At 38.6% G+C, this 27,030-nt stretch overlaps 1 protein-coding gene across 1 annotated transcript in view; it reads right to left on the bottom strand.

Annotated features, from left to right (window-relative positions):
- The window catches only part of LOC147005920 (glyceraldehyde-3-phosphate dehydrogenase-like), a 128,531-nt gene extending 103,105 nt beyond the window's left edge, over positions 1-25,426 (bottom strand). The window contains exons 1-2 of the mRNA XM_085828504.1: positions 25,406-25,426; positions 17,394-17,547 (exon numbers count right to left, since the gene is read on the bottom strand). Of these exons, the coding sequence (XP_085684630.1) occupies positions 17,394-17,547; positions 25,406-25,426 (175 nt within the window). The remainder of the gene's footprint in view (positions 1-17,393; positions 17,548-25,405) is intronic.
- Positions 25,427-27,030: the final 1,604 nt, after the last annotated feature.

Here is a 27,030-nt window from a genome sequence, read left to right as displayed (position 1 = left end):
ATGAGCATGGGAGATCTTTCCATCATCTGAGATCTTCTATAATTTCTTTCCTCAGAGACTTGAAGTTTTTATTATACAGATCTTTCACTTCCTTAGTTAGAGTCACACCAAGATATTTTATATTATTTGTGACTATTGAGAAGGGTGTTGTTTCCCTAATTTCTTTCTTGGCCTGTTTATTCTTTGTGTAGAGAAAGGCCATTGATTTGTTTGAGTTAATTTTATATCCAGCTACTTCACCGAAGCTGTTTATCAGGTTTAGGAGTTCTCTGGTGGAATTTTTAGGGTCACTTATATATACTTTCATATCATCTGCAAAAAGTGATATTTTGACTTCATCTTTTCCAATTTGTATCCCTTTGATTTCCTTTTGTTGTCGAATTGCTCTGGCTAGGACTTCAAGTACAATATTGAATAGGTATGGAGAAAGTGGACAGCCTTGTCTAGTCCCTGATTTTAGAGGGATTGCTTCAAGCTTCTCACCATTTACTTTGATGTTGGCTACTGGTTTGCTGTAGATTGCTTCTATCATGTTTAGGTACAGGCCTTGAATTCCTGATCTTTCCAAGACTTTTATCATGAATGGGTGTTGGATCTTGTCAAATGCTTTTTCCGCATCTAACGAGATGACCATGTGGTTTTTGTCTTTGAGTTTGTTTATATACTGGATTATGTTGATGGATTTCCGTATATTGACATCCCTGCATCCCTGGGATGAAACCTACTTGGTCAGGATGGATGATTGTTTTGATGTGTTCTTGGATTCGGTTAGCATGAACTTTATTGAGGATTTTTGCATCAATATTTATAAGGAATATTGGTCTGAAGTTTTCTATCTTTGTTGGGTCTTTTTGTGGTTTAGGTATCAGAGTAATTTTGGCTTCATAGAATGAGTTGGGTAGAGTACCTTCTGTTTCTATTTTGTGGAATAGTTTGTGAAGAACTGGGATTAGATCTTCTTTGAAGGTCTGATAGAACTCTGCACTAAACCCATCTGGTCCTGGGCTTTTTTTGGTTGGGAGACTATTAATGACTGCTTCTATTTCTTTGGGGGATATAGGGCTGTTTAGATCATTAACCTGATCTTTGTTCAACTTAGGTACCTGTTATCTGTCTAGAAACTTCTCCATTTCATCCAGGTTCTCCAGTTTTGTTGAGTATAGTCTTTGGTAGAAGGATCTGATGGTGTTTTGGATGTCTTCAGGATCTGTTGTTATGTCTCCTTTTTCATTTCTGATTTTATTAATTAGGATGCTTTCCCTGTGCCCTCTAGTGAGTCTGGCTAAGGGTTTATCTATCTTGTTGATTTTCTCAAAGAACCAGCTCCTTGATTGGTTGATTCTTTAAATAGTTCTTCTTGTTTCCACTTGGTTGATTTCGCCCCTGAGTTTGATTATTTCCTGCAGTCTACTCCTCTTGGGTGAGTTTGCTTCCTTTTGTTCTAGTGCTTTTAGCTGTGTTGTCAAGTTGCTAATGTGTGCTCTCTCTAGTTTCTTTTTGGAGGCACTCAGAGCTATGAGTTTTCCTCTTAGAAATGCTTTCATTGCGTCCCATAAGTTTGGATATGTTGTGGCTTCATTTTCATTGAACTCTTAAAAATTCCTTAATTTCTTTATTCCTTCCTTGACCAAGGTATCATTGAGAAGAGTGTTGTTCAGTTTCCCCGTGAATGTTGGCTTTCTATTATTTATTTTGTTATTGAAGATCAGCCTTAGTCCATGGTGATCTGATAGGATGCATGGGACAATTTCAATATTATTGTATCTGTTGAGGCCTGTTTTGTGACCAATTATGTGGTCAATTTTGGAGAAGGTACCATGAGGTGCTGAAAAGAAGGTATATCCTTTTGTTTTAGGATAGAATGTTCTGTAGATATCTGCCAGATCCATTTGATTCATAACTTCTGTTAGTTTCACTGTCCCTGTTTAGTTTCTGTTTCCATGATCTGTCCATTGGTGAAAGTGGTGTGTTGAAGTCTCCCACTATTATTGTATGAGGTGCAATGTGTGCTTTGAGATTTACTAAAGTTTCTTTAATGTATGTGGCTGCCTTTGTATTTGGAGCATAGATATTCAGGATTGATAGTTCCTCTTGGAGGGTTTTACCTTTGATGGGTATGAAGTGCCCCTCCCTGTCTTTTTTGATGACTTTGGGTTGGAAGTCAATCTTATCAGATATTAGAATGGCTACTCCAGCTTGTTTCTTCATACCATTTGCTTGGAAAATTGTTTTCCAGCCTTTCATTCTGAGGTAGTGTCTATCTTTTTCTCTGAGATGAGTTTCCTGTAAGCAGCAAAATGTTGGGTCTTGTTTGTGTAGCCAGTTTGTTAGTCTATGTCTTTTTATCGGGGGGTTGAGTCCATTGATATTAAGAGATATTAAGGAAAAGTAATTGTTGTTTCCTGTTATTTTTGTTGTTAAAGTTGGCATTCTGTTCTTGTGGCTGTCTTCTTTTAGGTTTGTTGAGGGATTACCTTCTTGTTGTTTCTAGGGCGTGGTTCCTGTCCTTGTATTGGTTTTTTCCTGATATTATCCTTTGAAGGGCTGGATTCGTGGAGAGATAATGTGTGAATTTGGTTTTGTCGTGGAATACACATCCATCTTTTAAATAGAGTTTCTACATATGCATTTTGTTTAAGAAACTTTTTCTGAAATTGAATTCATTAAACGATCTCCCGCAGTTACTTCTGAGAATTTTATAGTTTTCTCTTAACTTTCAGACTTTATTCCACTTGGCATCTTATTAAAGACACAGGTCTATAGCTGATATTACTTTTATTGATACGGAGAGTATATTTTCTCAGTGCTATTTATTGGTGTTTATCACTTGCTTCTCTTATAGCAGATGTCTCAGAGTTATAGATGGGCCTGTTTTGAGCTCTGCTATGTAGTTTGTATGTTTTCCCTGAACAGGAACCTAAGCCAATCACTTATTGTTTGAGCTTTATAGTAAGTCTTCCTGTCTTGAAGGAGTCGACACTTCATATTTAGAAATATTTTGGCTGTTATTGGTCACTTATTTGTGTACTTAATTCTTAGTGACTACTTGTCAAGTGTCCTTCACAACTGGTTTTGATATTGAAGAAAATATATTTATTTATTTCATGAAATTTTAATAGTATTATCATCATAGAATTTTTTTTTAATATTTTTGTTACATTTTGTATCAGGAACTTGGGAATTTTATAACTAATTAAATTTGCAACTTTTAAATGTCACAATTTGTTCCTTTTGGTAATTTTCTTATTATTGTGGTTAATCCTAAACCACAGAGTTGAGCATAAGCATTGTTATCTTGCCTTCAGGGCAAGGATTCTTAAACTTTGTCTACTTGTCACCCTTTTAAATGAGAAATTTTTTACATGACCCCAGGTATATACTTAAAATAAGTAGTTAGACACTTGCTAATAATGAGTCATAAGCATATTTTAAAATGATTCTTTGCTACACATATAATATTGCAATTTATTAAGGGGAAAAGAAAATTTACATATCCTGGGACAGAAGCTGGTGATAATCTTTAGTATACTCCTTCTCACAGCAGCTCACTTTCTCCAGTGAGACTCCAACCCCTTACAGCTCTAGAAGCTCCCATAATACTGTGTATAGGTTACTTTCTGTTTCCATAGTAAAGTACCCTGACTTAGAGAAGCAACTTAGAGAAGGAAAAGGTCTTTTTAGTGTATGGTTCCAGAGGGACAGTCTATCATAGCATGGCAGGATCAGCAATCTGGTTGATCACATTTTTATTCTTATGCAGAAAGGAGAGGAGGAGGGGGGAGAAGACAGGAAGTGGGACAAGGCTAGAAACCTTCAAAGCATACCCTTAGTGATGCACTTCCTCCAGCAAGATTCCACCTTTTAGAGGTTCCACAGTCTTCCCAAAAGCCAGCAACTGGGGATCACATGTTCAAACACATGAGGCTATAGGGGATATTTCTAATTTAAGCCACCACACCATGTCTCAAGTGTTCATGCAAATGAGCTTGTAGAGGCCATTTCACATTCAAACCAGCCCACTGGCTCAGAACCTCTGCTCCCCCTAGGTTCATGGCTATCTCAAAATACAAAATGCACCCAATCTCACTTCAAGTTTCTCCACATGCTTACAGTTCCAAAGCTCTTCAAAATTCCAAAGATTACAATCTTTCTACTACGAGCCACTCTGAGATACCAAACATCACACACTTTTGAGAACACAATGACATGAAGCAGACATTCTCAATCCAAAAGTAAAAAGGACTCACAGCAAAGAAAGATTGGACCAAAGCAAGATGCAAACACAAAAGGGCAAACACTGTCCCCTGCTGCTCCATGTCCTTCATTTGGGGATTATGGCGGTCTTACCTGAGCTCTAACAATCACAAACACTTCAACCCCTCCAGCTGTGCCATCTGTAGCATATGTAGCTCTGTCTTTGACACCTTCAGTTTTCTTTAACAGAAGTCCTACCTTTGTTGTGTTAATAACATCCTGAGGTCTCCATTGCAAGTGAGACTTCATCTTCAGTTTCATGAAAAGTCGACTAAGGAGCTTCATGTAAGGAGTCTGACATCTGACGCTGCTCCGTGTTGCCCTGTTTTACAAGCTTTCTGGGGACTCGGCCCAACCTTTAAAGCCCTGTGATGCTTCTATGTTCCCTGTTTGCAAGAACCCCACTGCATGAATGATGCCATATTCTGTTCTTAAGATTATAGCCCATCCTACTTGGAACACAGCTGCAGCAGCCTCTGTGTGCTGGCATACCTGGTCAAGAACACCATTTCCTGTGGTGGGTAATCTTTATTGCCCATTTGACTACTCAGAAGACTACTAAGAGGCATACTGTGGCATGTCTGTGAGGTGCTTTCAGAGAGCATTACCTGAGTGTGGGTGTCACCCTGAAAAAGAGAGGAAACAGAAATCCAAAAGGATGCTAGCATTTCTCTCTCTCTCCCTGCTTCCTTTAGATGTAAACATGCAGTCTCACGCTCCTGGCAGCACAGCCACACACCACCCCCAAGGCTAGATTTTCTCTGTTTAACAGACTGTGCTCTCAACTTGTTGGCTAAAATAGTTGTGTGTGTGTGTGTGTGTTTCTCCCTTTAAGTTGTTTCCAGCTGCAGCAAAGAAGAAAAGCTACCAGTACAGTAGCAATAGAGAAAAACCTTATACTGGCTTTCCTTCTGAAGGATATCAAGGTGCCACACAGGCTCTATCTTTCAGGTACTCACTGATCATATTAATTTGCTTATTTGTGGATGAGCCTTTGGTCTTGACCTCAAGGCACCAGAATGATAAGGTTCTCTTTAATCCTGCTGTTCTCTGGAACAATTACTGCAGTTTTTCCCACGACAGCCTTGTTTCTACAGTCCACAACATTAACAAACTGCATGTCTTTCACATCTCTCTGTTCCCCTGCTCAGAGTTCTCACTGGACATCTGACTAAAGGCACCAAACAGTAAACTGTATATGCTGCTATCTGAAAATTCCTCTATCAAACCTATTAGTCAATTACTTTTGAATCCAGGTCCACTCAAGTTTTCAGAACATGAGCAGGCTATACCTAATTCTTCACAAAAATGTAACATGAATTCCTAATAAAGTAATGGTTGTCTTCTGAAACTTCACATGCCCAGCCTTTATACCACATTTTCTGCAGTATGCTGGTACCACTCACTCTCACCATGATGGCTCATTAAGCTCTGTCTATAGCACTCTAGGACTTTTAAAAGCTACATTTCCAAATTCTTCGACATTTTTCCTACAAACTCGATCCAAAAGTCTCTAAACCACAGAGTCAGTTTTATCATAACAAGAAGTTCACTTGTAGGTACCATGTTTAATATTACTTTTCTTGATGCGACAGAATAGCTGACAAAAACAACTTTTTCAAAAACAACTTTTGAGAGAGAGGATTGGCTCTGGTTCATGACGGTTGTGGGGAAGGTGTAGTGGGCTACAGGACAGGGAGGTGGCACAGTATATTGGCAGTCGGGAGGAAGTAGACATTTTGTTCCAGGTTCAGGTCCAGATAGCACCTTCAATATATGGCTTCCAGGCACCTTCTTTCTTCAATTGGGCCAAAGCTCATAAAAATTTTATAACCTCCCAAAACACTGTCATCATTAGGAGCCCAAGTGTTCAAACATGTGAGTTCTTGGGGAACATCTCATACTCAAACTTAAACAAGTATTCTCTTTTAACACATTGAAAGGGTAATCCTATTTAGTTTAGCTATTTATTGGGAATCGGTATGAGGTCTCTTAGTCTCAATGTTATTTCTTTGACGAGATTTCTCTCTGTTTCTTTTAAAAATTTTTTCATTGCCTTAGGAAAATTTCAGTTTCACTTTGCTATGTTTACACAGAGGTTTATTGCTATTTGCCTTAGTCAGTTCTCTGCTTTTTTCTATTATTATGTTTTTAAAGTCATCCTTATGCCTTCAGTTCTATTCATTTCTTTTTATTTAAGCTCATGTTGAATGTATGTTGAAATTTATTTTTTCTAACTCCAATATCTTAGCTATTCTTTTGCGTTTTTAAAGTCATGTTACATCCTGTGTAAATATATATAATATATATATTAGGATGCATTTCTGTGGATAATATTTGGAAATAGCCCAGAATATATAGCTGGTGTTTATATCTCATGTTTTAGTTGAGAAGGAATGTCTAAAATATGATTGCTCTTGTTATTTTCTTCTGATTACCTACAGTGAATAGAGGAAGAGAAAACTACTTCTAGAAAACTGAAATGAAAGTGAACATTTGCCTTATCTGAATTTTTCTAAAGCATGAGCTTAAGCTAATATATGTATAGGTATTTTTGCAGATCATATCTCAGGGAGTTGGAGCGAAGGATGGTAAAGGAAGCAGAGAAGAAATGATATAGCACAAGGCTAGAGGTTCTTTTCCATAATGAGAGACTTGGTGAAGCATATTCTAGGACCATTGCCTGTACTGAATTCTTTCTCCCAGTATTGGCCAACTTTTCTCTGTGGCTACTCACTTTAAGGATCTATCTGTCTATCTATCTATCTATCTATCTATCTATCTATCTATCTATCTATCTATCAATGTGAGTGCCTGTGTATCAATAGAGAAGCTTGGTGCTGGAATAATTGTGCACAAACCATGGAATAAAGGTAGAACACTGGGGAAATTGTCTGGAGCCCATCAAGAACTCTGGTACCAGACAAGTGAAGCCTACAGTATGCTTCAGCACAAAGTATTGAAAACTTGGGGTCTGTATAGCTAAGCAAGTTTGATTACAATATTATCAGTTGATGATCATTTATTTCTACAGTGGAAACTTCAGACAAGAGTATTACTAAGCAACATCTGCAATAGAACACTGGCCCTAAGAAACATAAATAGACCAGTTATTTGGATGTGTGTGATAGAGTAGGAATAAAAACGTTATGTAAACCTCACTGCAGAATCATCTGGAAAGGGTAGATTTAGAGATGAGTACAGGTGTATCTAGACTTGTATCTAGGTATAGATAGGACAAATGTGCTACATACAGCATCACATTAAGTCTGACCAATGTCTCCATTCTCTTTGCCAAACAATCTCTTCAAAAATGCAGGTCTTTTTGAAGAGAGTATCACAGGTTTCAGCTGAATGGCTCAGTGGGTAAACACAATTACCAAGTTCGAGGCTGATTACTAGAATTTGATCCCTGGAAAGTTGGAAGGACAGAGCCAACTTCACAAAGTAGTTCTCTGACCTCCACATTTGTGTTGTGGCCTGAACTTCCCATAAACACAACAGCCATAATTTAAATACAGAAGAAAATATTAAAGATGATTCCCAATTTATGATGGAACTATATCAAGGTCAGCCCATTGTACTTCAAAATACAGGAAGTCAAATGTGCCTAAAATGAAGCTCAAATGTTAAACTCTTTTAAATTAGAATAGAAAACTTAAAGTGGCCCATGGTTTGACAAAATCATCTAGCACAAAGCTTAGTTCACAATAGAATATTGACTAATTGAACACATTTTAAAAATTAAAAAAAATTGAAAATCAGAATTAATGCATGTGTACATTTTTAGACCATCTTGAAGTAAAAAAGTAACAATGAAACCACTGTTTGAGTTAGTGGCACCTGTATTTATTTCATAGTCTAGCCCTTGCCCATTAATCTCTTTCATCTGAGTAAGGTATTAAAGATTGCTGTCGGCAGTTTGAGTTATTTCCTGTCTTCTATTGATGTACCTTTTACAATAGAATACAAACATACATAATTAGCACCTGTAGGTTTCAACATTTTGGATAGAATATACATTGCCATTACAGAAAGGAGAAAAGGGAACATAAAATGCAGAGATACTAGACCAAAGCAGGACCAAAGCAATGATCAGGTGTGTAAACTCCAAATTCTGGTCTCCATGTCTGATGTCAAAGTGCTCTTCAGATGTCCAAATCCTTTCAGCTTTGTTGACTGGAACATACTTACTTCTCTGTCTTGGGCTGCTTCCACACCTGGTCTGTAGCTTTCCTTGGCAGGTATCACACAGCTCTGGCATCTCTAACGTCTTGTGGTCTCCAAGGCAATCCAGGATTCACCTTCACAGCTTCACACAATGGCCTTGTTAGGCTTCCATGCAGGGACACTCCTGACATGTGCCTGTCCTTGGCAGCTTTCCTTAGTCATGGAGAGAGATTCCATAACTCCTTTCTTATATACTTGACTCCAAAGACAGAACCATGTAGAAGAGGCTGGACTTGAACTCAGAGATCCACCAGCCTCTGCCTCCTAAGTGCTGGGATTAAAGATGTACACCACCATGCCTAGCCACAACTGGCCCTAAACTTGTTATTTAGTTTCATAAGTTGGAAACTTAGCCTTGCCCTGAGGTCCTTTATTCCATTTAGTATCAGGCTTTTCTTTAAACTTTTCCCTGGTGTTCCTTTCCTCTCAAACTGTACATTTTATAGTTTTTCTTGCTTAGTTTGCTCCTTTTCATTACACATCTGCATAAGACTGGCCACGAACAACCACAGATGCAGTCAATGCTAGGCTTTGAAATCTGCTCTGATAAAAGAATTTTGAATTAAAAAGAGTTAATTCAAAACACTTTAATTTAGTTGTCGGCAGACTTCAAAGTCAAAACCTATTACAATGTTTATCAAAATATCATAAGAACTATCTCTAAGCCACACACCAATATTCTTCTTTGAATCCTCTTGGACCAGGTCTTCACAGTTCAGATCATCCTTAATACTAGTTTCTTTCATGTTCCTACTAGCATAGCCTATTAAGCCTCACGTAAATCACTAAGATGCTTTCCTAATCTGAGATTCCAAAGACCATATTCCTTCAAACAAAAGCACAGCCAGGTCTATCACAGCAGCACCTCAGTCCCTGGGACCAAACTCTGTCTTAATTAGAGTTTCTATTGCTGTGAAGAGACACTGTGACCATGGTAACTCTTAGAAAGGAAAACATTTAATTAGTTCTGACTTACAGGTTCAGAGGTTTAGTGTCCATTACCAACATGGTGGGAAGCATGGCAGCCCACAGGCAGAATGGTGCTGGAGAAGAAGCAAAGAGTTCCACAGCTAGATCAGCAGGCAGCAGGAAGACAGAGAGCGATTGGGCCAGGATTAAGTATTTGGAACCTCAAAACCCTTCAACAGTGATACACTACCTCCAACAAGGTCTCTCCCACTCCAACAAGGCCACACCTACTCCAACAAGGCCATACCTACTCCAACAAGGCCATGCCTACTTTATTCTCCTTTTAAATATTTTTATTCTTTTCTTATACATTACATCTTGACCACAATTTCCCATCCCTCCACCCTTCCCAGCCCCACTGCCCTGGATTCACTCCTCCATTTCCCTTCGGATCAAGCAGACCTCCAAGAATTATCAACCAATCATGGCTTAACAAGTTGTATGAAGACTAGGTACAAACCCTCACATCAAGGTTAAGGCCACACCTCTCAATAGTGTCACTCTATGAGTGTATGGTGTCATTTTCATTCAAACCACAATACCTAACCTTTAGATTGCTACTGACTGGGGAATTACTCATTCATTAGGAGGTATTTATCGATTTCTCCCTCTGTAGGTGTTAGATCAACTTTTGATGACTCAGTAGAGAGACTCGGCTGAAAGGAGATGGATGCTTGTGATTCCTTCAGTTTAGATTCCTGGAATCTTAACAACATCTAAGAAACCACAGTATTCATGCAGAGTCTGGAACTAATTTTCACTTGGATGTTCTCCTAGAAAAATTGAACTCTTTCTAGACTATTGACTTCTCCAGTGTAACAAATGTGTGGTGTGATTTCTTTTCTTTGTGATTCCTTTACTATAGTGGATGATTCGATCTGCTCCTATGATGACATTTTTGGTATATTTTCCAATTTGTTCTTCCTCTTAAAATAGGTTGTGGCCTCATGTTCTATCTTAGAAAGCATCACATTTATCTGTGGTTTGATATCTGAGCTGTGTATTTTCAGTGATGCTGAAAACAATTCTTTGAAAAACAGGGGTTGCTTTCTAAGTTTTATCTGATGTGGATTCTGAAAAAGACTCAGGTTGTGTTTGCAATGGATCTGTTCCAGTGAGTAAAGAGGGAGATCTTTGGGGAAAGGAACAGAATACTTAAAAAGATCTGGAGAAAGAGGAACACTCCTCCATTGTTGGTGGGATTGCAAGCTTGTACAACCACTCTGGAAATCAGTCTGGCGGTTCCTCAGAAAATTGGGCATAGTACTACCGGAGGATCCAGCAATACCTCTCCTGGGCATATATCCAGAAGATGTCCCAACCGGTAAAAAGGACACATGCTCCACTATGTTCATAGCAGCCCTATTTATAATAGCCAGAAGCTGGAAAGAACCCAGATGTCCCTCAACAGAGGAATGGATACAGAAATTATGGTACATTTACACAATGGAGTACTACTCAGCTATTAAAAGGAATGAATTTATGAAATTCCTAGCCAAATGGATAGACCTGGAGGGCATCATCTTGAGTGAAGTAACACAATCACAAAAGAACTCACACAAGAGAAAAGCACCAGGGTAGCTAGGGCCCAGGGTCGGCTGACACTTGCCAGCTATCCACAACACCTGCCACAGGATCTTAAGACTTCTGGTGAGTGGAACACAGCTTCTGCTCCAAACCAATTGCTCACGGGACCTGAGACTGCATTAGTTAGGGAAGCAGAAACCGGCCTGAGTAGGGCCACAGGCCACATCTGGCCGGACCAGCACCGGGGTAGCTAGAGCGCAGGGTTGGCTGACACCCGCCAGCTACCCACCACCCCCGCCACAGGATTTTGAGACTGCTGGTGAGTGGAACACAGCTTCTGCTTCAGTCCAATCACGCAGGACCTGATACTGCTTTGGTTGGGGAGGCAGAAATCCGGCCTGAGTAGGGCCACAAGACTCTTCCGGTCAGAAAAGCACCAGGGTAGCTAGGGCACAGGGTCGGCTGACACTCGCCAGCTACCCACAACACCCGCCACAGGATTTTGAGAATGCTGGTGAGTGGAACACAGCTTCTGCTCCAATCTTTAAACAGTGACAATGACAACAACTAACCCCAGAGATTACCAGATGGCGAAAGGTAAACGTAATAATCTTACTAACAGAAACCAAGACCACTCACCATCATCAGAACCCAGCACTCCCAATTCGCCCAGTCCAGGGCACCCCAACACACCGGAAAAGCTAGACACGGATCTAAAAGCATATCTCCTGATGATGGTAGAGGACTTCAAGAAGGACTTTAATAACACACTTAAAGAAAAACAAAGGAATACTGGTAAACAGGTAGAAGACAGTAAAGAGGAAGCACAAAAATCCCTTAAAGAATTGCAGGAGAACACTGCTAAAGAGTTACAAATCCTTGAAGAAAAACAGGATAATATAATCAAACAGGTAGAAGTCCTTAATGAAAAACAGGAAAACACATCCAAACAGATGATGGAAATGAACAAAACCATACTAGACCTAAAAAGGGAAGTAGACACAATAAAGAAAACCCAAAATGAGGCAACACTGGAGATAGAAACCCTAGGAAAGAAATCTGGAACCATAGATACCAGCATCAGCAACAGAATACAAGAGATGGAAGAGAGAATCTCAGGTGCAGAAGATTCCATAGAGAACATCGGCACAACAATCGAGGAAAATGTAAAATGCAAAAAGATCCTAACTCAAAACATCCAAGAAATACAGGACACCATGAGAAGACCAAACCTACGGATAATAGGAGTGGATGAGAATGAAGATTTTCAACTCAAAGGACCAGCAAACATCTTCAACAAAATTATAGAAGAAAACTTCCCAAATCTAAAGAAAGAGATGCCCATGAACATACAAGAAGCCTACAGAACTCCAAATAGACTGGACCAGAAAAGAAATACCTCCCGACACATAATAATCAGAACAACAAATGCTCTAAATAAAGATAGAATACTAAAAGCAGTAAGAGAAAAAGGCCAAGTAACATATAAAGGCAAGCCTATCAGAATTACACCAGATTTTTCACCAGAGAATATGAAAGCCAGAAGATCCTGGACGGATGTTATACAGACACTAAAAGAACACAAATTCCAGCCCAGGCTACTATACCCAGCCAAACTCTCAATTAACATAGATGGAGAAACCAAAGTATTCCACGACAAAACCAAATTCACACATTATCTCTCCACGAATCCAGCCCTTCAAAGGATAATAACAGAAAAAAACCAATACAAGGACAGGAACCACGCCCTAGAAACAACAAGAAGGTAATCCCTCAACAAACCTAAAAGAAGACAGCCACAAGAACAGAATGCCAACTTTAACAACAAAAATAAGAGGAAACAACAATTACTTTTCCTTAATATCTCTTAATATCAATGGACTCAACTCCCCAATAAAAAGACATAGACTAACAAACTGGCTACACAAACAAGACCCAACATTTTGCTGCTTACAGGAAACTCATCTCAGAGAAAAAGATAGACACTACCTCAGAATGAAAGGCTGGAAAACAATTTTCCAAGCAAATGGTATGAAGAAACAAGCTGGAGTAGCCATTCTAATATCTGATAAGATTGACTTCCAACCCAAAGTCATTAAAAAAGACAGGGAGGGACACTTCATACTCATCAAAGGTAAAATCCTCCAAGAGGAACTATCAATCCTGAATATCTATGCTCCAAATACAAAGGCAGCCACATTCATTAAAGAAACTTTAGTAAATCTCAAAGCATACATTGCACCTCATACAATAATAGTGGGAGACTTCAACACACCACTTTCACCAATGGACAGATCATGGAAACAGAAACTAAACAGGGACAGTGAAACTAACAGAAGTTATGAATCAAATGGTCTGGCAGATATCTACAGAACATTCTATCCTAAAACAAAAGGATATACCTTCCTCTCAGCACCTCATGATACCTTCTCCAAAATTGACCACATAATTGGTCACAAAACAGGCCTCAACAGATACAAAAATATTGAAATTGTCCCATGCATCCTATCAGATCACCATGGACTAAGGCTGATCTTCAATAACAAAATAAATAATAGAAAGTCAACATTCACGGGGAAACTGAACAACACTCTTCTCAATGATACCTTGGTCAAGGAAGGAATAAAGAAAGAAATTAAGGACTTTTTAGAGCTCAATGAAAATGAAGCCACCACATACCCAAACTTATGGGACGCAATGAAAGCATTTCTAAGAGGAAAACTCATAGCTCTCAGTGCCTCCAAAAGGAAACTAGAGAGAGCACACATTAGCAGCTTGACAACATACCTAAAAGCACTAGAACAAAAGGAAGCAAATTCACCCAAGAGGAGTAGACGCCAGGAAATAATCAAACTCAGGGGCGAAATCAACCAAGTGGAAACAAGAAGAACTATTCAAAGAATCAACCAATCACGGAGCTGGTTCTTTGAGAAAATCAACAAGATAGATAAACCCTTAGCCAGACTCACTAGAGGGCACAGGGAAAGCATCCTAATTAACAAAATCAGAAATGAAAAAGGAGACATAACAACAGATCCTGAAGACATCCAAAACACCATCAGATCCTTCTACCAAAGACTATACTCAACAAAACTGGAGAACCTGGATGAAATGGAGAAGTTCCTAGACAGATACCAGGTACCAAAGTTGAATCAAGATCAGGTTAATGATCTAAACAGCCCTATATCCCCCAAAGAAATAGAAGCAGTCATTAATAGTCTCCCAACTAAAAAAAGCCCAGGACCAGATGGGTTTAGTGCAGAGTTCTATCAGACCTTCAAAGAAGATCTAATCCCAGTTCTTCACAAACTATTCCACAAAATAGAAACAGAAAGTTCTCTACCCAACTCATTCTATGAAGCCACAATTACTCTGATACCTAAACCACAAAAAGACCCAACAAAGATAGAAAACTTCAGACCAATATCCCTTATGAATATTGATGCAAAAATCCTCAATAAAGTTCTTGCTAACCGAATCCAAGAACACATCAAAACAATCATCCATCCTGACCAAGTAGGTTTCATCCCAGGGATGCAGGGATGGTTCAATATATGGAAATCCATCAACGTAATCCAGTATATAAACAAACTCAAAGACAAAAACCACATGGTCATCTCGTTAGATGGGGAAAAAGCATTTGACAAGATCCAACACCCATTCATGATAAAAGTCTTGGAAAGATCAGGAATTCAAGGCCCATACCTAAACATGATAAAAGAAATCTACAGCAAACCAGTAGCCAACATCAAAGTAAATGGTGAGAAGCTTGAAGCAATCCCTCTAAAATCAGGGACTAGACAAGGCTGTCCACTTTCTCCATACCTATTCAACATTGTACTTGAAGTCCTAGCCAGAGCAATTCGACAACAAAAGGAGATCAAAGGGATACAAATTGGAAAAGATGAAGTCAAAATATCACTTTTTGCAGATGATATGATAGTATATATAAGTGACCCTAAAAATTCCACCAGAGAACTCCTAAGCCTGATAAACAGCTTCGGTGAAGTAGCTGGATATAAAATTAACACAAACAAATCAATGGCCTTTCTCTACACAAAGAATAAACAGGCTGAGAAAGAAATTAGGGAAACAACACCCTTCTCAATAGTCACAAATGATATAAAATATCTTGGCGTGACTCTAACTAAGGAAGTGAAAGATCTGTATAATAAAAACTTCAAGTCTCTGAAGAAAGAAATTATAGAAGATCTCAGAAGATGGAAAGATCTCCCATGCTCATGGATTGGCAGGATCAACATTGTAAAAATGGCTATCTTGCCAAAAGCAATCTACAGATTCAATGCAATCCCCATCAAAATTCCAAATCAATTCTTCAACGAATTAGAACTTGCAATCTGCAAATTCATCTGGAATAACAAAAAACCTAGAATAGCAAAAACTCTTCTCAAGGATAAAAGAACCTCTGGTGGAATCACCATGCCGGTCCTAAAGCTTTACTACAGAGCAATTGTGATAAAAACTGCATGGTACTGGTATAGTGACAGACAAATAGACCAATGGAATAGAATTGAAGACCCAGAAATGAACCCACACACCTACGGTCACTTGATCTTCGACAAGGGAGCTAAAAACATCCAGTGGAAGAAAGACAGCATTTTCAACAAATGGTGCTGGCACAACTGGTTGTTAACATGTAGAAGAATGCGAATCGATCCATTCCTATCTCCTTGTACTAAGGTCAAGTCTAAGTGGATCAAGGAACTTCACATAAAACCAGAGACAGTGAAACTTATAGAGGAGAAAGTGGGGATAAGCCTTGAAGATATGGGCACGGGGGAAAAATTCCTGAATAGAACAGTAATTAATGGCTTGTGCTGTAAGATCGAGAATTGACAAGTGGGACCTCATGAAACTGCAAAGCTTCTGCAAGGCTAAAGTCACCATCAATAAGACAAAAAAACCACCAACAGATTGGGAAAGGATCTTCACCTATCCTAAATCAGATAAGGGACTAATACCCAATATATATAAAGAACTCATGAAGGTGGACTCCAGAAAGTCAAATAACCCCTTTAAAAAATGGGGCTCAGAACTGAACAAAGAATTCTCACCTGAGGAATACCGAATGGCAGAGAAGCACCTGAAAAAATGTTCAACATCCTTAATCATCAGGGAAATGCAAACCAAAACAACCCTGAGATTCCACCTCACACCAGTCAGAATGGCTAAGATCAAAAATTCAGGTGACAGCAGATGCTGGCGAGGATGTGGAGAAAGAGGAACACTCCTCCATTGTTGGTGGGATTGCAAGCTTGTACAACCACTCTGGAAATCAGTCTGGTGGTTCCTCAGAAAATTGGACATAGTACTACCGGAGGATCCAGCAATACCTCTCCTGGGCATATATCCAGAAGTTGTCCCAACCGGTAAAAAGGACACATGCTCCACTATGTTCATAGCAGCCCTATTTATAATAGCCAGAAGCTGGAAAGAACCCAGATGTCCCTCAACAGAGGAATGGATACAGAAATTATGGTACATTTACACAATGGAGTACTACTCAGCTATTAAAAAGAATGAATTTATGAAATTCCTAGCCAAATGGATGGACCTGGTGGGCATCATCTTGAGTGAAGTAACACAATCACAAAAGAACTCACAAAATATGTATTCACTGATAAGTGGATATTAGCCCAAAACTTAGGATACCCAAGATATAAGATACAATTTGCTAAACGCATGAAACTCAAGAAGAATGAAGACCAAAGTGTGGACACTGTGCCCCTTCTTAGAATTGGGAACAAAACACCCAGGGAAGGAGTTACAGAGACAAAGTTCGTAGCTGTGATGAAAGGATGGACCATTTAGAGACTGCCGTATCCAGGGATCCATCCCATAAGCAGCTTCTAAATGCTGACACCATTGCATACACTAGCAAGATTTTGCTGAAAGGACCCAAATATAGCTGTCTCTTGTGAGACGATGCCGGGGCCTAGCAAACACAGGAGTGGATGTTCACAGTCAGCTATTGGATGTATCACAGGGCTCCCAATGGAGAAGCTAGAGAAAGTACCCAAGGAGCTAAAGGGATCTGCAACCCTATTGTTGGAACAACATGATGTACTAACCAGAACCCTGGAGCTCTTGTCTCTAGCTGCATATGTATCGAAAGATGGCCTAGTCGGCCATCAATGGAAAGAGAGGCCCATTGGTCTTGCCAACTTTATATGCCCCAATATAGGGGAATGCCAGGGCCAAAAGAATGGGAATGGGTGGGTAGGGAAGTGGGGGGCGCTATGGGGGACTTTTGGGATAGCATTGGAAATGTAATTGAGGAAAATATGTAATAAAAATATTAAAAATTAAAAAAAAATCTAACTGGTAAATATTCTTGGGAGAACATTTCCAAGAACATTTCAGCAGTGACCAATAACCAAGAAAGAACTTACTGATGTGCTCTTCACTAAGGAAGACCATCTCTCTCCTGTTTGTAGCTTTCCTTGTTTGCCTGTAGTTCTCTGTGTTGGGTTGAGGCCTTGTGGTCCTTTCCCTTTGCATTTTGGCATGGCCACTTGTGTTGTCCTTGTTCATCTCACATTTTGCCTAAAAGCAAAATACAAATATCATTATATAGACTGAACAGGTTAAATTTAGGAATATATATATGTATGTATTTATACATATATTCATGGGATAACAATTAGTGAAAAGAGACTGTGAATTTGAAGGTAAACGGGAGGGGAATAAGGGAGAAGGAAAGGAGAAATGTAATTATATTATAACCTCAAAAATAAAAATGATGGCCGTGATAGGAGATCTTAAGTCATTTTTGAAACTTCCAATTGGCTATTTTAGTAGATAATGAAAAGTACAACTATTGATCTTGTACTGTTAAGTTATAATTAGTGTGATTAACAAAACAAATACAAGAGTCATGTGGACCGTTATTATAAAATCATTGGAGAATAAACATTTTAAACCACTGAAAATGTTTGTTTTGATGAAGTATAGTAGTCAAAGCCAACACAAAATTCATGGGGCATTTTTTTTTTCTTTTTTGTAAGCAGTAACTCAAATAGGATCGTTTGTTTGTCTATCTATCTATCTATCTATCTATCTATCTATCTATCTATCTATGTATCTATCTATCATCTATCTCTCAGTTCCTTTAGATTTTCCACAAACAGTTTTCTCTAATAAAATACATAAGAGCCAAGTACTTTTCAAAATGAAGTTTTCCTTATGTCAGTGTCATACCCTGCTGCTGAATGGTGGAATTTCAAATCACCAAAACCCAAAGAAATTAGAAACCATTTTCTTCCAAATAAGAACAGTTTCATCAATTGTATCCTCATAATTAACTCACTGATGCCAGTAGACTGTCCAGGCAGTGTGTAGACAGCTAGAGTTAGAAGGCTGCTCTTTTTCACTGTTATTTTAGAAACACTGTTTTCTTCTTTTTTTTTTTCCTCTGCCACATTTTTTCCTTTTTCCAATTTTTTATTAGATATTTTCCTCATTTATATTTCAAATGCTATCAGGAATGTCCCTCATACCCCCCATCCCCGCTCGCCTACCCTTTCTACTTACTAACAAATCTGAATGAGATTGGCTTGACAATACGGGCATTTAGAGACCTGTGATCAGAATCTGGACCTCTGTAGGTCTTTGCCCACTGACAAAGGGACTACATGTACCCAGAATGCTTTTCAATGCTCAGAATGTCGGAAGTAATTTACCAGGTGGCATTCATAATGTTTATACCTTATACAGGAGAGAATGCTTAACTGAATATCATTCTCAAAATGAAAGACTCTACTCCTTAGGAAAGTTTATGTACTGTGAAAGCAAAAAAGAACATTTTTTTTTTTTTGAGAATCAGAAATTTGTAAAGAAATTTACATACATACTCTCAAATCTCCTTTCTGAGTCCTTGTGGTGTAAGTGTAAACTTTCAGCGTTTATCTACAGTCCTAGGTTCAAAGATGCTATGCTTTCAATTAGTAAATGCTACACAGCTAGTCATTGGATAGCCCATAGTGATTAAACAGGAAAAAGAAAAAAATTAGACCATTGGTTTCATTTGACTTTCTAAGACTTTTACTAAAATATCAACTTAACTTAAATATTTGTGAAACTATTATATAGACTTTCCATACCTCAAGGTTTATAAATTCATTGGATACGGTTAAAGAATTATAAAGCCTATAAGATGTCTAACTTAACACTTATAACAAAAGGGCTGAAAATTAAAAATCTATATGTGTATAATTTTAATTTACTACAGCATGCTACGTATATAACTTGATTCAACTCTTGTTTGAAAAAATTGGGAAACAACATTAAAAAACTAAGTATATAAAGCCCTTAATAATTTTTATGCTACCTATAAAGGTAGCACAAGTGAAGTTTGTTTACTAAGGCCAATAGCTTTTGGCTCTTAAAAAGAAATTAGATAACATGTTGTCTTAGTCAGGGTTTCTATTCCTGCACAAACATCATGACCAAGAAGCTAGTTGGGGAGGAAAGGGTTTATTTGGCTTACACTTCCATACTGCTGCTCATCACCAGAGAAGTCAGGACTGGAACTCAAGTAGGTCAGGAAGCAGGAGTTGATGCAGAGGCCATGGAGGGATGTTCTTTACTGGCTTGCTTCCCCTGGCTTGCTCAGCCTGCTCTCTTATAGAACCCAAGACTGCAAGCCCAGGGATGGTCCCACCCACAAGGGGCCTTTCCCACTTGATCACTAATTGAGAAAATACCCCACAGTTGGATCTCATGGAGGTACTTCCCCATCTGAAGTTCCTTTCTCTGTGATAACTCCAGCTGTGTTAAGTTGACACAAAACTAGCCAGTAGTCATGTCTTCTAGAGGTCAACTTTATCTCAAACGTCATGGATTAAACCAAAATGTTCATCCTTAAATATACTCAAATTTATTGCATCTGCATTTATCAAACCAGAGATGCTGTCATTTGACGTATACAAAAATTCTTTTAATGATTTTGCCAATGCTAATTTACACTTTCAGTAGAGGACTAAGCCTAAAAAAAAATCTATTTTAAAAATTCAGGGCAAAACTTCTGCCAAAAGCAAAACAAAATAAGAAAAGAGATAAAAGAAAGTTTCTCATGGGAAAAATCAGTGCAAGCTACCTTCTGGCTTAGGGCTTCTTCCCAAATTTTGATGCCAACTTGATGGTCATTAGCAGGAACTGGCATTCCTAATTGTGTCTTCTGGATAAAATATAACTTAGAAGGACCAGCAAAGTTATGAGTTAAGATTTGGCTAGGGTTTTGGATGGACGAAGATTACAGAAATCTGTATTATTCTAGATAAAAGTTAAAACAACAGCAACAACAACAACAAAACTCTAAAGAGTTAGGGCCACAAGTATAAGCAGAAAACTATATATATTGTAAAGCACACAAGCCAAACTGAAGTCTGCCACTACCCACAAAGCTTCTTCCCCCATTCCATGGGTTACTTCTTTCTTATTTTTATGCAAAAAGGACCTTAGTTGTCAGGAATTGCTAGAACGTTACATGAAATGATTTCTAGGTAACCTCAGATATCTACAAATATGCATGTGGTTTTCATCCCTGAAAAGCCAATGAAAACCTTAAAAGATCCTCATAAAGCAGGCTCCCAAACCAAGTGTCCAGAAGAAATTGGCTAGCAAGGGCTCCAAAGCAAAATGGTAGGAAGATAACCGATAAAAACAAAACAAAGAGGAAACAGAGAGGGGAATGAGAATGTCAAAATGCTGGTCCCACAGGGAGCTCTAGAGCACAGATGGCATCTGCCTTGCCTTGAAACAAAGATGCTAACTTTGGTCATGTACACAGGTTGCTGGCTCTACAGGACTATGGGATGAAAGCCTAGGTACTTTGGTGTGCAGGCACAGATTACAGTAGGAAACTATGTAAATGCTAAAGACCGGATCTTCATGCTTGATGTAGGGGTGGTGTGTTTCCTGTTAAATTCTACCTCACCCAGTCTCACACCCCTGCTGCAAGTTCAACTGATTCAAAACAGAAAATGCTAATCAGTTTAGAACTAAGTTTGAGTCCTAATCATATTAAAACTACCAACTTGTTATAAAGACATACATATCAAGACATACAAGTTAATCACTTTACAAATGAGCAAATTCTTTAATGTAATTATATGTACAAAACTATACAAATGTACAAAACTATACTTGTAGCCATGTTAATTACAAAGGTACTTTCTTTACAGGAATAAACTTTGTTTAGCCTCCCATACATGTTTTCAAGGTTAAGCTGAAAACAACTAACTAAAACCAAGTTGTTTATTTAAAATCATGTAAACTAGTAGATGGTCCTCAAAACTTTGCAGAATATAGCACTTAAAATGTTTAATAGAAAAAAAAAAGCTTTCTATGATAGACAGAAATGACAGTTCCCAGCAGTGACCATAGGGTCATAGACCTGGACTGAGGGCACAGTAACCACTGGGCAAAACTACTCCATACCTTGCCTGCTGCCAGACCCTGCACAAATCATGGATACTGTTGGGTTGACTGGTGACTCTGCCTAAATCAAGGTAGGTCAGTTTCCCCACATTCCTCCATCATAGGAAAATCTCACAGACTTTCTGGATCTGGCAGCAGAAAGCCTGTCCTACCCAGTGTAGCAGAGTAGATGCAATGCTGTACCTTGTGTCGGTTGAAAGCTGACCTCTGCTGCCAATGAAGCTATTGCTGGAGCCTAGGGTAACCATCCAGGAAGTCTCTGCCATTTTAATTAATTTGCATTATGGTTCCTCCTATAATTTAACCTACACAGATGTCACTGTTGTAGAGGGCTAGCTGTAGCTTTATCAACTTAACAACAGTTTCCTAGTAAATGCATTTCATATATAAGAATCAAGCCTTACCTTTTTAGAGCCATTAGGTCTCCTAATGAAAAAAAGGCAAACTCACAGAAATTTGACTTACTAACATGCTTAATATTAAAGGAAAATCAAGTTACAGATGTAAGTTTTTACTATTTATGAGAGTTTTGCTTTGTAATAACTGCTCTTAATAATTAACCACTTGTGTTCAATAATAAATAAGATGAAAAGTTAAAGGTTTTTATAAATTGTAAAAATATAAAAATAATTTAAAATATTAAAATATAAATTCAAGTTATAAACATCTGAGGATACAAGAACCTAAGTTATGGGGGTCTAAAAATGATTTTTAAAAAAGTATTTTAGTCTCCTTAAACTTTCTGTGTTGTGATTACAGTAAGATTTCAGTTTCACAGTTTTAACATTAATCGATGGATTTCTCATAAACTGGTAAAGCACTGACTTTATCGGTCACAAGCTTTATCAGGACTGCAGGCATGGAAGCTCTTAATGTAAGATTTTCCTTTAAGTTCCTTAACTTTAACTTTTGTCCCTAGTTAATATCTGTCTCTGCAGATTTTCACTTGTCTGGAAGATACAATCTAGAAATCAGCTGCAGACTACAAACTGTTCCATATTGCTACTAGTCCTGGACTTGCTGAACGCTGATATGAATACTTCTGATGAATGCTGCATTGCCTATACCTACTGGCCTTTGATTAACATTCCAGCCTTCCTGGACTCTGACAACAATCTCCTAATTTCATCTGTGAGGCAGTTACAGAAGAGAACATATCATCCCTTATCCTGACAAAGGCAGGGGTGTTAGATACAGAAGAAACTCCCTGGCAAAGGGAAGAATGATTATGGTATATAATGCTTATTGGCATACCAGGTTCAGTAGTTAACAGAAATATACCTGTTAAAACCCAAACAGACCAAGATCTATAATGTAAACTAATTAGATAAAATAGTTCTATAATATGAGAGAGGACTCAATCTGCTCTATGCAATACAAAAAGGATGGCTTGAAGGAAAATTTATTCTTTCTATGCAAACAGTAAGGTTTAATCATAGAGACCCTGGTCCTGATACAAATATTGTCTTCTACCAAATTAAAAAAAAACTCTCTGGAATAACAAAAAACCTAGGATAGCAAAAACTCTTTTCAAGGATAAAAGAACCTCTGGTGGAATCACCATGCCTGACCTAAAGCTTTACTACAGAGCAATTGTGATAAAAACTGCATGGTACTGGTACAGTGACAGACAAGTAGACCAATGGAATAGAATTGAAGACCCAGAAATGAACCCACACACCTATGGTCACTTGATCTTTGACAGGAGAGCTAAAACCATTCAGTGGAAGAAAGACAGCATTTTCAACAAATGGTGCTGGCACAACTGGTTGTTATCGTGTTGAAGAATTCGAATCGATCCATTCCTATCTCCTTGTACTAAGGTCAAGTCTAAGTGGATCAAGGAACTTCACATAAAACCAGAGACACTGAAACTTATAGAGGAAAAAGTCGGGAAAAGCCTTGAAGATATGGGCACAGGGGGAAAATTCCTGAATAGAACAGCAATGGCTTGTGCTGTAAGATCGAGAATTGACAAATGGGAACTCATGAAACTGCAAAGCTTCTGCAAGGCAAAAGACACCGTCAATAAGACAAAAAGACCACCAACAGATTGGGAGAGGATCTTTACCTATCCTAAATCAGATAGGGGACTAATATCCAATATATATAAAGAACTCAAGAAGGTGGACTCTAGAAAATCAAATAACCCCATTAAAAAATGGGGCTCAGAACTGAACAAAGAATTCTCACCTGAGGAATACCGAATGGCAGAGAAGCACCTGAAAAAATGTTCAACATCCTTAATCATCAGGGAAATGCAAATCAAAACAACCCTGAGATTCCACCTCACACCAGTCAGAATGGCTAAGATCAAAAATTCAGGTGACAGCAGATGCTGGCGAGGATGTGGAGAAAGAGGAACACTCCTCCATTGTTGGTGGGATTGCATGCTTGTACAACCACTCTGGAAATCAGTCTGGCGGTTCCTCAGAAAATTGGACATAGTACTACTGGAGGATCCAGCAATACCTCTCCTGGACATATATCCAGAAGATGTCCCAACCGGTAAGAAGGACACATGCTCCACTATGTTCATAGCAGCCTTATTTATAATAGCCAGAAGCTGGAAAGAACCCAGATGGCCCTCAACAGAGGATTGGATACAGAAAATGTGATACTTTTACACAATGGAGTACTACTCAGCTATTTAAAAGAATGAATTTATGAAATTCCTAGGCAAATGGATTGACCTGGAGGGCATCATCCTGAGTGAGGTAACACAATCACAAAGGAACTCACACAATATGTATTCACTGATAAGTGGATATTAGCCCAAAACTTTAGGATACCCAAGATATAAGATACAATTTGCTAAACGCATGAAACTCAAGAAAAATGAAGACCAAAGTGTGGACACTGTGCCCCTTCTTAGAATTGGGAACAAAACACCCATGGAAGGAGTTACAGAGACACAGTTTGGAGCGGTGACGAAAGGATGGACCATCTAGAGACTGCCATATCCAGGGATCCACCCCATAATCAGCTTCCAAACGCTGACAGTATTGCTTTCACTAGCAAGATTTTGCTGAAAGGACCCAGATATAGCTGTCTCTTGTGAGACTATGCCGGGGCCTAGCAAACACAGAAGTGGATGCTCACTGTCAGCTATTGGATGGATCACGGGGCTCCCAAAGGAGGAGCTAGAGAAAGTACCCAAGGAACTAAAGGGATCTGCAACCCTATAGGTGGAACAACACTATGAACTAACCAGTACCCTGGAGCTCTTGACTATAGCTGCATATGTATGGAAAGATAGCCTAGTCGGCCATCACTGGCAAGAGAGGCCCATTAGACACACAAACTTTATATGCTCCAGTACAGGGGAACGCCAGGGCCAAAAACATGGGAAGGGGTGGGTAGGGAAGTGGGGGGGGGAGTATGGGGGACTTTTGGGAGAGCATTGGAAATGTAATTGAGGAAAACACGTAATAAAAAATATTAAAAATTAAAAAAAAACTCAGATACCTCCCTCTGACATCAGCCTATACAACATATAAGAATTAGCATTCCCAATGGTTATATGCCCCAATACAGGAGAATCCCAGGGCCAGGAAGCAGGAGTGGGTGGATTGGAGAACAGGGTGGGGGACTTTTGGGATAGCATTTGAATTGTAAATGAAGAAAATATCTAATAAAAAAGAATTAGCATTCCCTATCAAGAATTCTAAAGGGACAAATAAGACAAGGGGGAAGTGATAGACCAGGACCACTCCATCTTAAGAGTAAAAGCCATCTTATTACAAGGTCACAATAAGTTTATGCCTGTTTTCTGTAAAGCCTGGGTTTGACCGTCTCTTGTTTTATTTTCTGGAATTTGACATGTTCCACATCCTATATCCTAACCTCCAATCAGATAAGATGTTCGGCTATATAATTTTGAAGGGTTCTGCCAAGTTTCTATGTAACCAAAACCTCTTAAAAACTCCCTAACCTTGCAGTTTGGGGGCTAATACAAACTCACCTTCTCTTCTGTTTTATGCATTATTACTATTTCATTAAATTATTATTTATTTGTTCATTTTTCATCTCAATCACAGCCCTCTCCTCCCAGTCCCCCCACAATTCCTCCCCTTCCTTTTCTTCCCACTCTCCTGTGAGGATGGGAAGCCCCACCCCACTATCACCCCCCCCCCTTGAAAATCATGTTACTACAGGAGTAGGTGTATCTTCTCTGATTTTTCACAATTATCATTTTTGATATCACTACATATATTTCTGTGTTAGAACTTATTATAATATGTCATTGTATATTTATATCTAATGGTTTTATTACTCTGTAATCTACATGTAGGAAATTACTATTCTCATTTTATTTGTAAAATATCTAGCAAAGCACTAGGGGAATCAGTGCAAGCCAACTAAATATTGTTCATGTAAATAAGAGACAATAGGCACAGGATGCTTCCCATAGAAGATCAAGGGTGAGGGGGAAGTAGTGATGGATACTATCCATTAGCTCTTGTTCATCATCTCTCATTGCTTGTACTTTTACAAAAACCAGTAAAGTTATTGTTTCAGAATTTTATGCATGCATATAATTGTTTTTATGTGTAAATAGAGCTATAATTGTATTTATTAGTACAACTTTAACTTTATCTTACTATTTACTTGGTACTTGAGATACTTTAAAGACAAATAAAAGGACATATACTTAGTTGGTAGTGTTCTTAAATAAGTCATCTCTAAATTCCAAGTTTTCTAATAGAAACAAATTCAAAAGAGAAGTAAGTGACTTTGAGGTAAGAAAAAATTACATCTGCAAAATTTTTGCTTGCAATGACAACTTAAACCAAATCAGCTTAGGCAAAAAGCAAGTAGGCTGTGCTCTACCTGTGAAAGGCAGCAGGCTAGATGCTTCTAAATGTTGTACACTTGCATGCTGTGCACTTGTATGCTGTGTGTTTGTATGCTGCACACTTGAATGATGCACACTTGGATGCTGTGCAGTTGAATGATGCACACTCGAATGATGCACACTTGGATGCTCTGCACTTGAATGCTGTGCAGTTGAATGATGCACACTTGGATGCTGTGTACTTGCACAATTTTGTTGCTTCTGCTTATTCACTTTATTCCCAGACTAGTACTCCCCACACCACAGGAACTATTGTTTTTGTGTGCCCACAGGCCTAGATGTGTACAGATCGTAATCTGAGAGAGCTCTGCTAATGTTTAGATAGCAACCCTTCATTGAAAGCATTGTTTTGTGTCTTGGGTAATGTGCCCTACAGCAGAGATGAAGAATCTTGTTTAATTGGATATCATTTGTCTACCTGTATTGTCTGGTAGGAGCTAAATTTGACTCACTTGAACTGTAATATTTCATTAGGAGACTTTTGTTTTAAGAAAATTGGTATAGGAAACTTCAGACAGCACAAACAAGAAATGTTCAGTTTATAAATTTCTTATTTTGGTGCACAACATTTCTTCCTTATCTTCAGAGCTTGATTATCAAACTCAGGAGGACTTTGCTTCGAGCAGCAGAGTGCTTTGGGTGTCACATTGTTCATACTCTACTGGAGGACTTTTCCTCCTGAAACTCATGATATATTCACTAGCTGTGTATGTAGAAAGTTCAAAGTGCCA

The sequence above is a fragment of the Mus caroli genome, unplaced genomic scaffold, assembly GCF_978045245.1.
Source record: "Mus caroli unplaced genomic scaffold, Mus_caroli_1 scaffold_2, whole genome shotgun sequence".
Taxonomy (NCBI): Eukaryota; Metazoa; Chordata; class Mammalia; order Rodentia; family Muridae; genus Mus; species Mus caroli.
This window is presented reverse-complemented; position numbering and strand designations above follow the sequence as displayed.